The 16744-nt window shown below is 38.0% G+C and overlaps 1 protein-coding gene across 1 annotated transcript in view; it reads right to left on the reverse strand.

Moving 5' to 3' along the window:
- Window positions 1–16744, reverse strand: part of CNDP1 (carnosine dipeptidase 1) — a 74600-nt gene that overhangs the window by 6386 nt on the left and 51470 nt on the right. Inside the window, exons 6-10 of the mRNA XM_043977945.1 lie at window positions 12099–12299; window positions 10724–10808; window positions 3422–3582; window positions 2019–2183; window positions 540–681 (exon numbers count right to left, since the gene is read on the reverse strand). Of these exons, the coding sequence (XP_043833880.1) occupies window positions 540–681; window positions 2019–2183; window positions 3422–3582; window positions 10724–10808; window positions 12099–12299 (754 nt within the window). The remainder of the gene's footprint in view (window positions 1–539; window positions 682–2018; window positions 2184–3421; window positions 3583–10723; window positions 10809–12098; window positions 12300–16744) is intronic.

Consider the following 16744-nt stretch of genomic DNA (forward strand, 5'->3'; position numbering starts at 1 on the left):
TGTCTTCCTTTCTTTCTTTCTTTCTTTCTTTCTTTCTTTCTTTCTTTCTTTCTTTCTTTCTTTCTTTCTTTCTTTCTTTCTTTCTTTCTTTCTTTCTTTCTTTCTTTCTTTCTTTCTTTCTTTCTGTGAGGCAATTGGGGTTAAGTGACTTGCCCAGGGTCACACAGCTAGTAAGTGTCAAGTATCTGAGGCCGGATTTGAACTCAGGTACTCCTGACTCCAGGGCCGGTGCTCTATCTACTGTGCCACCTAGCTGCTCCATTGTCTTTCTTGCATGCACCCAGAAGGCAGACTTTGTCAAAGGCATCAAACACAGTCCTTGCAACACTCCCAAAAGTTGTTTTCCAAGTCAATATATGATTTGCAGGGGTCCTTATGTACTGTTTAGAGTCCCACTATCCTAATCTTAGTTTGATCCCACTGGCTTATATCACTACAATTTTTAAATGTCTTTCTAAACTTAAAGAGTCCCCTTTTGCTGAGTACAAGTTTTTTGCCATGTTCCATGTTGTGATATCAAAAATCTTTAAATGTTCAACCTGTTTTGATCGCTCTTCTTGCAGCCACGTATTGAAGATCATAAATATTAGCGATCCATGGGTGGACTCCCAGTGCCATGGTGACTTTCAGTTTGTTGGAACTATTGCGTTGAGAGAATATATCCTCAAGGTACTTTTTCACCTGAAAGACATCGCCATCAGAAATACAAAAATTTTCTATTTACCCCCTCATTTTACTCACCCCATTTAACCTTCCTTATTCTTGTTTTCCTGATCTGTAAAATGGGCATAATGGTAGCACCTACATCATAGGGTTATTGTGAGAATCAGATAAGATCATGTGTGTCAAATTTTGCCTTGCAAAATTTATAGTGCCATAATTGTAAGTGATATAATGCCATATCGTTATTATTATATGCCCACTGATCATTCATAATACTATTTAGATGCTAAAGACTGGGTAAAATTCCTTTGTGACATTTCAAAGAGGTTTCCATTTTATTTCATTGTTGAGAAAATGTATCCTCAGTTATATCAAACATTGTATTAGACTTTAGCATCTTGCAAGTGTGTTGTTAGCAAGTACATTTGTTCATAAGTAGCCTGACCCCTATGGCCAAAATCACTGAACTTTATTTAATTATAGAAATCAAAAATTTTGACCTATGAAATGTAAAAATTTTAAATTTGCAAAAGATGCCTTCTACAATGCTTACAATGCATTACCCTAATATATATTGTGTGACAGGAAACAAACAGTCTAAAATGTTCCTAAACAAAGGCCCAAGTACTGGGTAAAATTTCACACCCTCCTCTTTACCATTCTCTTTAACCTTGCTTGCAACCCTTCTCCTTCCCCTATCAGAATTTGTACCCTTCTCTCAGTTAATCTGATATATTAATTCAGATTGGGAAAATAATGCTGCAGCTACTCCCAGATAACATTTACCTTCTAACTACTGCTTTCAGTATTGGAATTTCACATACCAGTGAGATGGTCAGATGCTATTTCAAAACCACCCGGGCAGCCTAAGCATAGGACCTGCTTTGCCTAATTAGCTATCCTATTTATGAAAAGTGTTTCCTGGCTCTCCAGCAATGACTGATCAGCAGTCAACAACTGTCTCACAAATGAAATGCAATTCTAAAGCCTAAGAGTTTGCTGTCTGATATGGGATACTGATGCAAATCACAGAAGATTTCTAGTTTTCTCTTTAATAAAAAATGATGAATTTGCGGGACCATATGGATCGCACAGATTTTAAGCTAAAAAAGACCTTAGAAGCCATTTTAGCCTAGATTTCTAATTTTACAGGTAAGGAAACTGAGGCCCAGAAAGGTTAAGTGATTTGCCATGGTCGCATTATAGTGAGTCAATGTCAACAACTTAATTGTTCACTTATGACAAATATATGTATGTATGTAAGTATATATATGCATACACATACACATATAGATGAGGTTCATCATTACACTTCCATTGATAGAATAGTAGTAAACTAATTCACCCTTTGTTACCTGTGTCTCCACGACAGAAATATTCATATGAGGCACTAAGCGGATTGAAAATTTTCCTATTACTTGGGCAGGTATGACTGTTTTAGCTCCTGGTTCATCAAATGCTCCCTCAATCCCATGGATAGAAAGAGATGGGTACCGCCACAGGTGCATGAGGATTTCCTCCTAAATGGAAACAAAGTGATTCAAGGCATATTCAGTGACTGAGTGAGAGCTCCTTAAGTTGAATCCCTAGTCAGTGGAATCACCAGACATAATGTATCAGAAAATATCTGAAATGGATGTGAATAGGCCCTCATTACAGAGGTTGTTTTCTTTGTTGGAGAACTGAGTATTATTCTGTACTTAAAAGGTAAAGGGGTGGGGGCGGCTAGGTGGCGCAGTGGATAAAGCACCGGCCCTGGATTCAAGAGTACCTGAGTTCAAATCCAGCCTCAGACACTTGACCCTTACTAGCTGTGTGACCCTGGGCAAGTCACTTAACCCCCAGTGCCCCGCAAAAAAAAAAAAAAAGGTAAAGGGCCTCTTTTTGAAATTTTTACTTGAAGATGGGAAGGTTCCAGATTTAAATCTATATGACTAATAATTAGGAATTCATTCAATAAACATTAAATGCTGGTGTTAAGCAATGGGGTAGATAGAAGGTTTAGATAATATTCAATCACAGCACAATAGCAGCAATAAGATCATAAGCTGGGAAGGCTTCAGCATTCATCTAATTCAAACTTCTCTTTTTACAGATAAGAAAAAAAAGCCCAAAGGTTAAGTGACTTGACCAACATCACTTAAGCAGTAAGAAGAAAAGCCAGTATTTAAATAAATGCACACTACATCCTGTGATTCCAAATTCAGTTCTCTTTCCACCACACCCTGATGCCTCCCTTAAAAAAAAAAAAATTAAAGGTTCTGCACATAGTAGAGCAAGTATTTAACAAATGTTTGTTGAAGTGGAACAGATTTGTTGAGAAGTCTTCAAAAAATTCTTTTGAATTTTGATACACTTGTCTACTTACACTGAGTCCTCCAAAGCTAATCAGAGGGAAGAAATGCTGCTTCCTGGTTAGGAACTCCTCCCCACCCATCCTGACTGCCAGAGAAAAGAGCCATAACTCCCAAACACCATATTATATGAATGCACATTTCAAAAAGAAGAATCTAACTTTCCCTAGGGCCACACTACTCCCACTTCAGCACCTTTATAACTGTACCAGGTTCCCAAGACTCAATGCCTTGATTACAGGAAGCAGGAACTTACAGAATGGTCCCTCATGGCATGAAAGCATTACTAATTGCTCAGTTTTCAAAAGTACAAAGACTTGAATTCTAAGACTAAACTAGCCACTGGAAGAATTTAATTCATCTTTTCCATAACTCTCAGACCGTCAATCAAATTGTGGCTGTACCTTGGTGTCAAACAGGAATTTTTCCACTTGGCTATTATTTTGATATTCTTCTAGGTTCAAATCAATAGCTTCATACATCTTCTTTTCCTCTTCTGAAAGGGGAGCCACATTGTCATAGATTCCAGGGATCAGAATATGACCTGAAGAATCTACCAGGCTGCCTACAAATGAATGCACCAAGAAAAAAGACAACTTAATTCAATTTAGTTCAACAGTCATATAGTAAATGCCTACTGTGTAAGGAGACAGCTATATGGTTTAGTGGATAGAGCACGAGGCCTGGTGTCAAAAAGACCTGGGTTCAAATTCAGCCTCACACTCACTAGCTGTGTGACCCTGGGCAGTTACTCAGCCTCTGTTTTCCCTAACCCAGGAGAAGGAAATGACAAACCACTCCTGTACCTTTGCCAAGAAAACCCAACAGACAAAGAAGAGTCAGACACAACTGAAGAACAACATGTGTGGGCTACCATGCTGGATGGTAAGAATACAAAAAAAAAAAGAAGAAGAAGAATCCCTGGCTTCATTCTACTAGACAAAACAGTATGTGAAATGATAACAGCCATATAGAAATAATTGGAGGAAGAGGGACACTAACCATTAGGAAGATTAGGAAAGGCCTATAAGAGGTAATGCCTGAGCTGAGCATTGAAAGAAGCTAGGGATTCTGGGAGGCAGAGGTGAGGAAGGAAAACTATCTAGTCATGGAGGATAATCAGAAGTGTAGGGCTACACAGATGGTCCATGGCATGACCCAGCAATCATTATAATGGGTACTGTTCTCCATAGCTAAATCTATCATACAGCAAGAGAAAGACAGACATATATACACATACATACAGACATGTTTATATATACATGTATTTTAAATAATATTTTTCCTCAGTTATATGTAAAGACAATTTTTAACATTTATTTTTGGGAAATTTTGAGTTCCAAATTTTCTTTCTCCCTCCCTCACCTACCCACTCCCTGAGGCAGTAAGCAATTTGTTATAGGTTAATCACGCAGAACATTATACACATTCATTCATTCATTCATTTGGTCAAAGTCAAACAAATAAGAAAATTAACCCTTCCACAGACTGGTTATTATATAGACCCAATCTAAGTCAGATTCCTTTTAATTGAAATTACCATATTAGCAAATTTACTGATAAAAACAAGCAAATATGTTGCTATCACAAACTAAATCATGCATAACTTACAAATATCACCTGGTAGCTATCTTTTTTTTTTTGCAGCCATTAGCTCTATGATCAAGAATCTTTAATTCAAACTGAATTACCTTTTAGAAATTTGATGCATTAGGATAATGATAATTAGTGAAGTATTTATCCATAGTAGATAAACATAATCAGATCTTTCATCTTTATTTCAAATTTTATGTTATTAATAGGGATGGAAAAAATGAATCTGATTATTAGACACACAAAAATAATTTGCCATTTATCTATCAAGATTTTAGGTTTTTGCTCACTTCAGTATAGGGCTGGCAGATGTGTATTCAACCTCCCTATTTTCTTTGCAGAGATGGAAGACAAGAAATGGGGAACATCACAAATACCACCAAACATGGTTGATGTGTTGCTTGATTTTACTGAACTATTTCTTTCTCTCTTATTTTAAATTGATTTTACAAGGGATGGCTCACTGGGTAGGGAAGGGGAAGAAATATAAACACAAATATATAAAATGTCAATAAAAATTTAAAATAAAATATATATGCAAAAATTGTATAAGCATGTAAATTTGGAGGAAAGTGATAGGAAAAAAGTTTTCTAATCACTTCATTTGGGAACTTCAGGCTTACTTTTATTTGTGTCTAGTCAGTTAATAGAATATTTATAAAGTTAAGACCCCTTGTAAATAAAAACATAATATTAAAAATGTTGAATAAACGTCAGAAGAGGGCAGCTAGGTGGCACAGTGGATAAAGCACCAGCCCTGGATTCAGGAAGACCTGAGTTCAAATCCAGCTTCAGACACTTGACCCTTACTAGCTGTGTGACCCTGGGCAAGTCACTTAACCCTCATTGCCCCGCAAAAAAACAAAAACAAATAAACGTCAGAAGAAGGAAAAAAAATTACCTGCTCTACCAGCTATTAAGCAGGAGTTGGAAGACACCTTAGAAGTTATCTGATCTAATTTTAGAAGAGATTGTGGCTATGGTAACATGATGCCAAGTTACCTTGGACAAATCACGTAACCTCTCTAGCACTCAGTTCTCTCATATAAAATGAGGACAGGATGGAAGATTTGGCCAGACTATATTGAAGGTCCCTTCCTACTCTGAATCTATGATCCCATGAAGTAGCATCACAGATTCAAACCACCTCCATTCACTAACTGAGCAGCCTATATGAATAGAGTGAATAAATGTATTTGGTGCTATGAAGTCACAGCTTAAGCAAGCTAAAGGGTCACAAACAAGTATATATGTGGACAGGCCTGTAATGGTTTTTATTCAGAAAAGCAATCATCAAAAGCATAGATTACTGAAAGTTGGTCTCTATCTAAGCAGACCAACAGAGAAGAGATCTAACAATTGCTCAATTTGATTAATAGCAAAAGTCCATTCAGATAATTTAAATTAAAGGGGGAAAACATTTTTGTGGATGAATTATTAGGAATGACTATCATTCATTAAAATAAGTTTTTTTTTAAATCCCAGTTAATTTGCCAAATTTCTTTTTCACATCAGGGTTGGTAGGCAATATCTTGATGGTGAAAAGTATATAACTCTTTACTTGGCTTTTAAAAAAAAAAAGAGGGGAGGATATTGGGAGTAATGAATGACCAGAAGATTAAAATACAGCTGGAGCTAAAATAAAAGTACTCTCAGCAGGATGTAAGGGGTATATGAAATGGAAATGAGCTGGGATATTTTCCCTGTGACTTGAGCAGGTATTGTTAGACATGGCTATAATGGTGGACATAAATTTAGTTGTCCTTAGCAAATTAGGATGTGATGTAAGAGGAAATGGCTCTTCATACACTCACTCTACTTCACCAGCAAAATTGCTCCAGCCTCAGACCTCACACTGTATTTTAAAATCACTCATTAATTCTGTTCCCACAGGGTGTAAAGAAACCATCCCAGCTGCAAGCTCAGGACTGGTGCCATTGAATACACCCTGCCAGAAGAGAAATATTATTTGCTCATTTTCCTTTTCCTTTTAATTAACTCACAGAGAAATTTGATTAGAGAGAGCTATTGAGTATTTCTCAGTAAATTCTGCTTTAACTGAAAGACCATCACTAAGGATGGGTAATGGGAAAACATTGATATATACTCTATTCAGAAATCATTCTGTTTTACATATCCTATTTTCAGTAGTTCTCTGCCCTAGTTCTTTAGTATTGAGTGAATTTGCATGAAAACAGGATGCTTAAGAGTTCATTTTCTCCCACTGCTCATTTTCCACTTGAAAACATAATCCCCTGTACGTGATATAATTTCTACAGCAACCGTCACATCCAAGAGGATCATAACCTCAGGAAATGAATGGTAGGTTGATAGTACTGCCTTTTCAAACTGCATATAATAAATGTAATTCTTAATCCTTAATAGTCTTCTTTGGAATTTTAACAGCTTAAATAATACCCAATATTGGATACTTATAAAAATACCCTTGCTCAATTCTCCCTTCTTCTACATTGCCTCAGGAGGCCCATGGCGGAGAATAGAATATTTCTCCAAAAGGGAGGCGTCTTAGTTAGAAAGCTGAAAGGGACTGTGGAGGTCACCTTAATACACCTGAGGTGCGGAAATTAAGTGGCAAGAAATTTCTAGCAGAAATGGCCAGAATCATAACTAAGGTTGGGCACATTGGTGCTTTGTCTCAGGGTGCTTGAGAGGGCACCAATAGGGTCTGTGGGGTATTCTTTTTTTTAGCAGTTGAGAAATAACTGGACTTAGCACCTAGTTAACAATAATTATTGGCTAAGATAGGAAGCTACCAGATGGTGGTTGTTTCCTCCCAACAGTGGTCACACCTCAGATGAGACCCTCCAAGTCCTATGGTCCTGTTCACTCCTGCCAGCAATTGGCACATATTGTGCCTCTTCCCATTCCCCCCCACACCCCTACCCCCCGAAATTTGCTAGTTACATCTCTGTGCATCTCCCAGACTGATGAGGGGGAAAGCATGGTTGAGTCAGAGAGCCTGATTCTACTTGACTTTCTATAACTCTTTTGCCCTCTTTGTCATATTTTAAATATGCACAACTGGCCATCAAGCTGTCGATCCTAAATCAGTAGTGAGTGGTCCCTCCACAACATCCCACTCCTCCCCACAGAGCAGAAAGAGTTATGATTGTGACTTGATAAATGTGACATTTCAGAATGTTGGGACCACATATATGTGAGTGTATGTACAAAGCATACACAAATTCTACAAACAGCAACATTCAGAAATCACTCAATTTGTTATGAATTTCTCACTTGATTTGTTCTGAAAATTAAAGAAAGTAAAACAATGTGCTTTTTATATTCTACTCATGAACCCCAAACTAGCATTCTTTAGCAATGCACTATGCATTTGCTGGACTAAATGAAATTCTATGCTTGATTTAAGCCACACATTCTAAAAAAGAAATCATGTGCTGCAATCATGCTTGGGGGAAAAATTGAAATGTACTACTAATGATTTGATGATGCAGTGTTCTTAGAGAAGGGAAAATTGGTTCAGATAAAAAGGAAAATGAACCCTTTTTTTAAAGTGTTGAGTTCCATATTTTCTGAATTCTACTGGAAACTATTTAAATACTTGGGAAGAAAATCACTCATGATATTTCTCTCTGAAACTGAAAAGTGCAGGGAATTTTGTGAGGGAGTCAGATTTCAGAAGAATTAAAAGGCTGCCGCAAAATAATAAGAGGAAAAATTATAATGGCTTACATTTTCCCATTATTTATAGTATGTACACACACATATTATCTCATTTGACATACACATTTGACATCGAGCCCTGGGAAAGTATTATTATTGTTATTATTCCCATTTTACAGAAGAGAACACTGACTGGAAGTGACTTGCCCAGGATCACACAACTATTAAGTACTGCAATCAGCCCTAGAACTCAGGTCTTTTGATTCAAGACAACGTTTTGTAATTGGTATGGGATTTGCTCTTCCTGTGTAACAATGAACACTTCACTTCATACTTTTTCCTTTGTATCACTTTTGCCACCCTCACATCTTGGGATCTCATGTGCCATGAACATTCTCTTCATGGGGTGGGGGAGGGGGCATTACAACTAAAGCATCTAAAGCATCGATACCAGGTTCCTAAAAACCACATTAATACTATACCTGGTTCAAATCCGGCCTCAGACACTTAACAGTTACTAGCTGTGTGACCCTGGGCAAGTGACTTAACCCCAATAGCCTCACCAAAAAAAATTTTTTTAAAATAAGTTAAATATCCCTTGTTTTTTTCCAACCAATTCTCTTGGATTCAAGGTCTTTAGCCACCTATGTTTCCTTCTTCTATGCTTTCCAGCTGATCAATGTGCTTCCTAAACTATTGTATTGTCATTCAGTCTTTTCAGTTGTGTCTGATTCTTTGTGACCCCATTTAGGGTTTTCTTGGCAGAGAAACTGGAGTGGTTTGCCATTTCCTTCTCCAGCTCATTTGATAAATGAGGAAATGAGGCAATCAGGAGAAAGTGACTTGCCCAAGGTCACACAGATAGTAAGTGTCTGGCACCAGATTTGAATTCAGGAAGATGAGTCTTCCTGACTTCAGGCCCAGTACTCTATCCTCTGTGCCATAAACTATGGTGCCCAGAAATTTAATATAATGTGCCACATATGGTCTGACTACGCCAGAGTACAGAATGACTATCACCTCGTTATTCATATAAGCTGTGTCTTTCTGAAGGTAGCCCAGACTTTTTTGGTTGCAATATCACATTTGCTGACTCTTATTGATTTTGCAGTCCATTGACCTCCACATCTTTTTCTGTTCAACTACTTAACCAAACATACCTCCCCCATTCTCTATTTGTGAAATTGATTGAACCCAAGTGTAAGTCAATGACTTTATCTGTATTGAATGTCATCATCTTAATTTCAGTCTAATGCTCGACTGTCAAGATCTTTTTAAATACTGACCTCGACATCAAGTTTGTTAGCTTTGTGTCATATACAAATTTGATAAGCATGTCATCTGTGCCTTTATCCAAATCAACATTAATGGCTCAGAGCCAAGCATGGGCCACTGAGGCACTGGAAACCTCTGCCAAGTTGACTTTGAACCACTAAAGATAATCCTGAGTCTGGCCATTCAACCAGCTGTGAACCCATCTAACCAAATGATGATCCTCTAATCCATATCTTTCTATTTTCTCTATAGCATAAGATACTTTTATCAAATGCTTTGCTAAAAACCTCCATAAGCTCTTTCTGGAACATTCACCTGATGTACCACCTCAGTACAGGTGTCAAGAAAAGGAAATAAGGTAAGTCTGTCATCACCTATTCCTGATAAAGCTAAGACTGCTTTTAACTTTTTAAATGTTCTTTAGCCATGTTTTTTTGTTGTTTTTTTTTAAGTGAGGCAATTGGGGTTAAGTGACTTGCCCACAGTCACACAGCTAGTAAGTGTCAAGTGTCTGAGGCCGGATTTGAACTCAGGGCCTCCTGAATCCAGGGCCGGTGTTTTAACCACTGCGCCATCTAGCTGCCCCTAGCCATGTTTTTAATGGTATGTTCTAGAATTTTTCAAGGAATTGAGGTGAAGTTCACTGGCTTGTGGTTTTCAGACTATTTTCTTTCCTTATTTTGAAAATCAGGACATGTCCCTCTCTTCAACCTTTGGTACCTTGCAACTTACAACCTCCACAACCTTAGGCAAATCACTTAACCTCTCTGTATATTGGTTTCCTATAAAATGAGGGGTTCAGAGTAGAAAATATTGAAAAATCATTCCAACTCTAAATCAATGTTTTTCTTGGTCTTTTGGATCTTCTAATGCCCATTCTGTTGCCATCCAAGTCTGACTTGTGGTTTTCCAACTTCTTTTAAAGAACACGAGGTTAACAGAAGAGGAGTCTGGGAGAAAAGGAAGATAGGTTTGACTAAAGTCTGAGTGAAATAATTGGGGTAATTTAGCCTGGAACCATATATGGGAGTGTCAAGGTTGCCTTCCTTTGTCTCTCAAATATTCTTCCTTCCTTCCAAACTGTGCAGGTTGTGGAGTCATCCAGTACTCAGAGATTCAAATCAAATAGAATTTTGGGTAAATTCATTTATGTCTAAGTGATGACTGATAAGTGAAATGAAATAAAGTGTTACCAAGAAGGGATACCAAATCAGCCATTGGCTCATTGAGGATGCCACCAAAAGTTCCTGAATGAAAATCTTGATCCCTGCATTTCACCTGAAAGAAAAGAGGCAAGTGACTTACTGTTTTTTGCTTCTTTTCTTTTCTTTTCTTTTTTTTTTTGCAGCCTTAACACTAGCTTTCCATGTAGAAAAGACAAAGCTCAAGTCACAACACCCACACAAGTACTTACTTTCTGAAGCTGCAAACCTTCTTTTTGACCTTATCGGCCTCCCTCCTTTTTACAGCCTAACATTGTGAATAAACTATACCCAATGCCTACATTTCATCATCATCCACTCTTTCCTCAATTCCCTATTATCTGGCTTTTATTCCCATCACTCCACTATTGGTATAGAGGAAAGAACACTGCATTTGAGATCTGAATATCTGAGTTCCATCACTGCCACTTCTTGGCTTTGAAACAATTCTTCCTTCTGAATTTGTTATTTCTCTTAGTACTACTAGCCATCCTGTCTCCCATGTTTTAAACCTTGGTATTATTTGAATACAGAAGATCTTCTTCTTCCTCTTCTCTGATACCCAATCGGTTAATAAATCCAGTTGAGAGTTGGATTTATATATCGGATTTAGTACTTGACTATGTAGAACAATACATTTTCACAACCAATGATGTGATGCTATTGAAATGGGAGTCATTAAAAGTATTAAAAGTACTGCTTAGGAAAAAAACATGCTCAGGGCCTCTACTCCCTGGTTTAGCTTAATAAAGAATTGAGGATATTCAAGAATCCCTAGGAGTAGTGATATCTGGGGGCAGTGGATGTACTCCTCTGCTATGTATTTGAAGAAGTGGAGTTACCTATTCACACTAGTGACTTCACATTTTGCATGTATTTTGTATTTACATGTGTGTTTGTTTTTCTTTGATAGAGTGTAAGCTCCAGGAGGACTATTTCCTTCTTGTCTTTGTACATATGCTTAGTGCCTGTCTTAGTGTACACAGTGGGTGCTTGATAAATGCTTGTGAAACTAAATCTTTACAACCAGCGTTGGTAAAATAGCTGAGGACCTTAGATCTTTCAGAGACCATATATCTAGATAGATAGATAGATAGATAGATATATGTGTGTGTGTGTGTGTGTGTGTGTGTGTGTGTGCGTGTGTGCATGCATATATATAGTTTATATGAGATTTAATTATATTTTTGTATATAACTTTGTAGCAGTAATTCTGAGCCAGTCAAGTCATTCAATCAGTTCTTTCTTGTGTGGTGAGTACTATTATAAACACATTTGCCTGAGAGTAAAAGTATCAGTTTGGTTTCCTTTCACCTTTTCCCAACCAGATATTTCTCACTTAACTTTCTGGCATTTTTCTCAGTACCTCCACGGTGAAGTATATATTTCCTCGGGTTCCATAGGTGAGTGCAGGCTTCTTCTTGCTAATCCACAGGTTGTCTGAGATGACAATGTAGTCAACACTGGAGAAGAAACGGTCTTTTTCTCTTCTGACAAGCTCATCTAATGAAATTGAACCTGCTTCTTCCATTCCTTCAATGATGAATTTAATATTCACTGGGATATCCTGAATTAAAAAAGCAAAACATTTTAATAATTAATTATATACCTAATCACCTTTCATTTTTTTTTTAAGTGAGGCAATTGGGGTTAAGTGACTTGCCCAGGGTCACATAGCTAGTAAGTGTTAAGTGTCTGAGGCCAGATTTGAACTCAGGTACTCCTGAATTCAGGGCCGGTGCTTTATCCACCGCACCACCTAGCTGCCCCCCTAATCACCTTTCAAAATCCAGAAATTGCTTGTCTCATGCTACTATATTAAATTATGGCCTAGATCTGTGATTTCGTTGGTGTAGATAGATTTCTTGGTAAGACAATCAATGCAGACGTCGAACTGTTCTGAAATTTATTAGCTTTAGAGAGTTGCCATGGACCCTCAAAGGTTAGGAGACTTGCTCAGGGTCCCAAAGTCAATGTGTGCTAGACTGGGACCAGAATTTAAGTCTTCATAACCCAGAAGTGGCTCTCTCTGCCCTGTGGCCATGCTGCTTCTCATTAAATGAATAGGAATTGGGCCAGTGACTTCATTGTTATAAGGAGATCCTGGAGGAGAAAGTTGACACTTTCTCTGCATCTTTTTGTCTTAGAGAGCCTCTCAGAAAACTGTCAGGTTAGATGACTTGTCAAATAGCTGTCAGATATAGGACTGGAATCCAGGTTTCCCTGGTTCTGAGGCCTCTCTATTAAATGGAGAAACTCTTATATTCTCAATACCTTTTGCTCACAAATGTGATTCATCTTATATGTTGTATGTCATTTAGAATAGTGCATTACGACAGCTTAATGCTCCAAAATTGGTGATGAAAGATCATATTTATTCACTCATTTATTGCTTCAGCACTTCCATATCAATGTATATATTCCCATGCTAGAAATAGGGGAAGTTACAAACTACAAGCTAAGACAGGGTCTCAAGGAGCTAGCTCACAATCTATTTGGGGAAGAAGGCATAAGCAAAGATTACTATAATACAGTATATAGCGCTTGATGTTATGTCCATTTAGAAGTGGCAAAACTTAGTGGTATAGGAGATCCAACCACTTGTCAGGTAGGTTATAGTGGGGATTCCTTTTATGTATGGATTGGACGTGATGCCTGAGGTCCCTTTCAACCACCACTTCTTTTTTTTTTTTTTCAGGGCAATGAAGGTTAAGTGACTTGCCGAGGGTCACACAGCTAGTTAAGTATCAAGTGTTTGAGGCTGGATTTGAACTCAGGTCCTCCTGAATCCAAGGCCAGTGCTTTATCCACTGTGCCACCTAGCTGCTCCCTCAACCACCACTTCTATGATACTGTTCAACAGGATCATGGAGAGAAGGTAGCATTAGAGCTGGGCTTCAACGGAAAGGTAGGAAGGAACAAGATATGAGGGGAATCTAGGCACAGGGAGTAGGGTGAGCAGTGTGTAGAGGGCACATGATAGAGATTCTATCAGTTTTCTCTTAAGGTAGTGGGGAGAGAGTCATAAAGAATCCCCTGGTCAAAAACAATTCCACTGTGTTCTCTCAGAATACTGACATTTTATTCTCCCTTCTAAAAGGAAAGGTTCAATCCTAGGTCAGTCCATCCTTAAGACAATATCCCCTTTCTTTCCTGACTCAATCATGGGCTTTGTAGTTTTTCTTTTTCCCTCTGTCTTTTTGTTGTGACAAACCAATAGTAGCAACAGAAATCCCACCATACTCAGAATCATAAACTAACACATCTTTGCTTCAGAACATTTTCTAATATTTGAGCCTTAGGATAATTTCTATTTCAAGTATCTGTTACTTTTCAACTATCATTTCAATCTTCTTTTTAATTTACTCAAAGGACTTTGATCTTGTGGAAAAAATAGAACTTGACTTCTCCAGTTAATGTATGAGCATGGAAGAGTTCCTGTTAAATTTTTACAACATGTTTTCCCCCCTCTTCGCCTTTGATCTTTTGGTATCTTTGCAACTTATAACTTCAGGTCTTTGTGAGCCACATAAGGAGATAATAAGGTTCAAACCCTTTCTCAGAGCAGAAAGCATTGGGCTAATGTAAATGTAGAGAGAAAAATAGAAGTAAGGCCAAGTGTAAGCTTAGCATAGCAGAATCACACTAATTAGTACTAATGATGAGTAGAAACTCTTAGATGAGTGAATCTTAAAAAAGGAAAAACGAGGTCTGTATCTGGAAATAAGTTAACTTTATTCATTTAGTTCCATAAGGGCAGTGTAGGTATAATGATTTATGAAACTATATTTCATTGTATTTCTGTATGTTTTAGCAAATCTTTTGAGAGTACAGAAATCTTAATGATATGAGAGCTCACCATAGCAGCACTTGGTTAATAAGTAATTGCTGGGAAGTCATTGGCACCCACCAAGCTTTTTTTGGCAACCAAGGTTTGTGAGATGTGAGAATTCACAGGGCTTTACATGAAAGCATTTTTAATGTACACACAAAAGGATATTCAGACTGCAAAAAATCAGAGGTGCTTTCTGCATTTTCCCTTATGATTTACAATGTGGTCTGGCAGAGAGGAAGTTCATATATTTTTTAATGTTTGTAGTGGTTTTTAGGTTTTATATAAAACAATAATCCTGTCGTTTGAAAAGGACAGAACACCAGACCTGGACTAGACCAGACCTGCAGGTGTAAGTGTTCATGGATGCTTGCCAAGTTTACTGTGAACTGAATAAGGATCCTGTGGTCAAAGTGTATGTGCTGGCCATGGGAAACTGAATTACATGGTAGTTCTCAAGCTCCTCTTAGGAATGCTATACCACAGTGGACCTATGGCATCTGAGCCCAGAGTACAGGAGAATAAAGGCAGGGGATGGCCCTTCTCCTGCTTGGTTAAGATGAACCTGAGTGTTTTAATCAACAGTCCTAGCAATAGGGACTTCACTGGAATCCCTGGCAAGAGCTGGAACTACCCATGCTCTGGGGTGTTACCCTGGGTTATTCAGACCCAGCTTAGCTTGGGTTTGTCTTCAACAGCAATGGAAGTCAGTTTTCTCATCTGTAAAATGAGGGATCTGAACTAGATGGAGAATTCCTTACAATTCTGACATTCTATAACTTTGCAATTCTGTGCTTCTTCCAAACAGAACTGGGTCTAGAAATAAACAAGATAGGCAGAGATAGGAAAAGAGGGTGGAGTGCAACAATGGACATTTTAAAATATTATGTTTTGTAAATGCACATTTTTTTTTTTGCGGGGCAATGGGGGTTAAGTGACTTGCCCAGGGTCACACAGCTAGTAAGTGTCAAGTGTCTGAGGCCAGATTTGAACTCAGGTACTCCTGAATCCAGGGCCGGTGTTTTATCCACTGTGCCACCTAGCCGCCCCAAATGCACATATTTTTAATGCCAGAGAATTCCAGTCTGCATTACATAAAAAAAATAAAAAGCAACTCACAACTGTTAATTCATCAGAGTAGAGAACTTCTAGGGAGGAACTCCCTCTAATAATGCAACCTAGAACTTTTTCTACAACTTACAGTTTGGGTGAGTTGCCTGAGGCATAATAGCAAAAAAAAATTATTATAAACAACTAACATTTATTAAGCATCTGCTATGTGGTAGGCACTGTGCTAAATGCTTTACAATTACTATCTCATTGGATCCTCACAACATCTCTAGGAAGTAGGTGTTATTATTATTCCCATTTTACAGATGAGGAAACTGAGGCAAACATTAAATCACATGTCCAGGATCACACTGAGGATAAATTTGAACTCATGTCTTCTTGACTCAGGCCCAAGACTTCTATCTGCTGCATTTGCTAGTGGACCCATGTCACATAGCTTGGAAGGATTAGAGGCAGAAATTGAACCCAGAGCTTGCCTGAGCTCTGATGTCAAGCTTGCTTTAGATCCAATTCACATCTTCCCTAATGTATGTGAATTGGAGTGGGCTAAGAAAGAAGAATGATTAAGCTGAAGCAGCAGACACCAATAAGCATTGACTGTTCTTGATCCAGTTTACTCTTAGACAAATGGTATTATGTTTAAAGATTTTAAATGGCTGTTTCTGCTGGTCACAATCCCCGAAAACAGCATTACTAATGTAATAACATACAAACAATATAAGGATATTAACTATAACTTTTGTGTCTCATTATCTGTTTATCCCCTTATGAGAGACAGCATGGTACAGTGGAAGGGTGCTGTTTGGAGTCAGAGGGCTTAAGTTCAAATCCTGATTCTTTTTGTTTGTTGTTTTTTTTGTGAAACAATTGGGGTTAAGTGACTTGCCCAGGGTCACACAGCTGGTAAGTGTCAAGTGTCTGAGGCCAGATTTGAACTCAGGTCCTCCTGAATCCAGGGCCAGTGCACAAATCCTGATTCTTGTCAAGCCCCATAACCTCTCTGGGTTCTTTCCCAATGAACAAGAGGTTGGTTTAGATAACCTCTAAGGTCCCTTGCATCCCTAAGTCTATGATGTTCTGATTCCACAGACTGAGGGGGCAGGTGTTAT

The sequence above is a fragment of the Dromiciops gliroides genome, chromosome 1, assembly GCF_019393635.1.
Source record: "Dromiciops gliroides isolate mDroGli1 chromosome 1, mDroGli1.pri, whole genome shotgun sequence".
Taxonomy (NCBI): domain Eukaryota; kingdom Metazoa; phylum Chordata; class Mammalia; order Microbiotheria; family Microbiotheriidae; genus Dromiciops; species Dromiciops gliroides.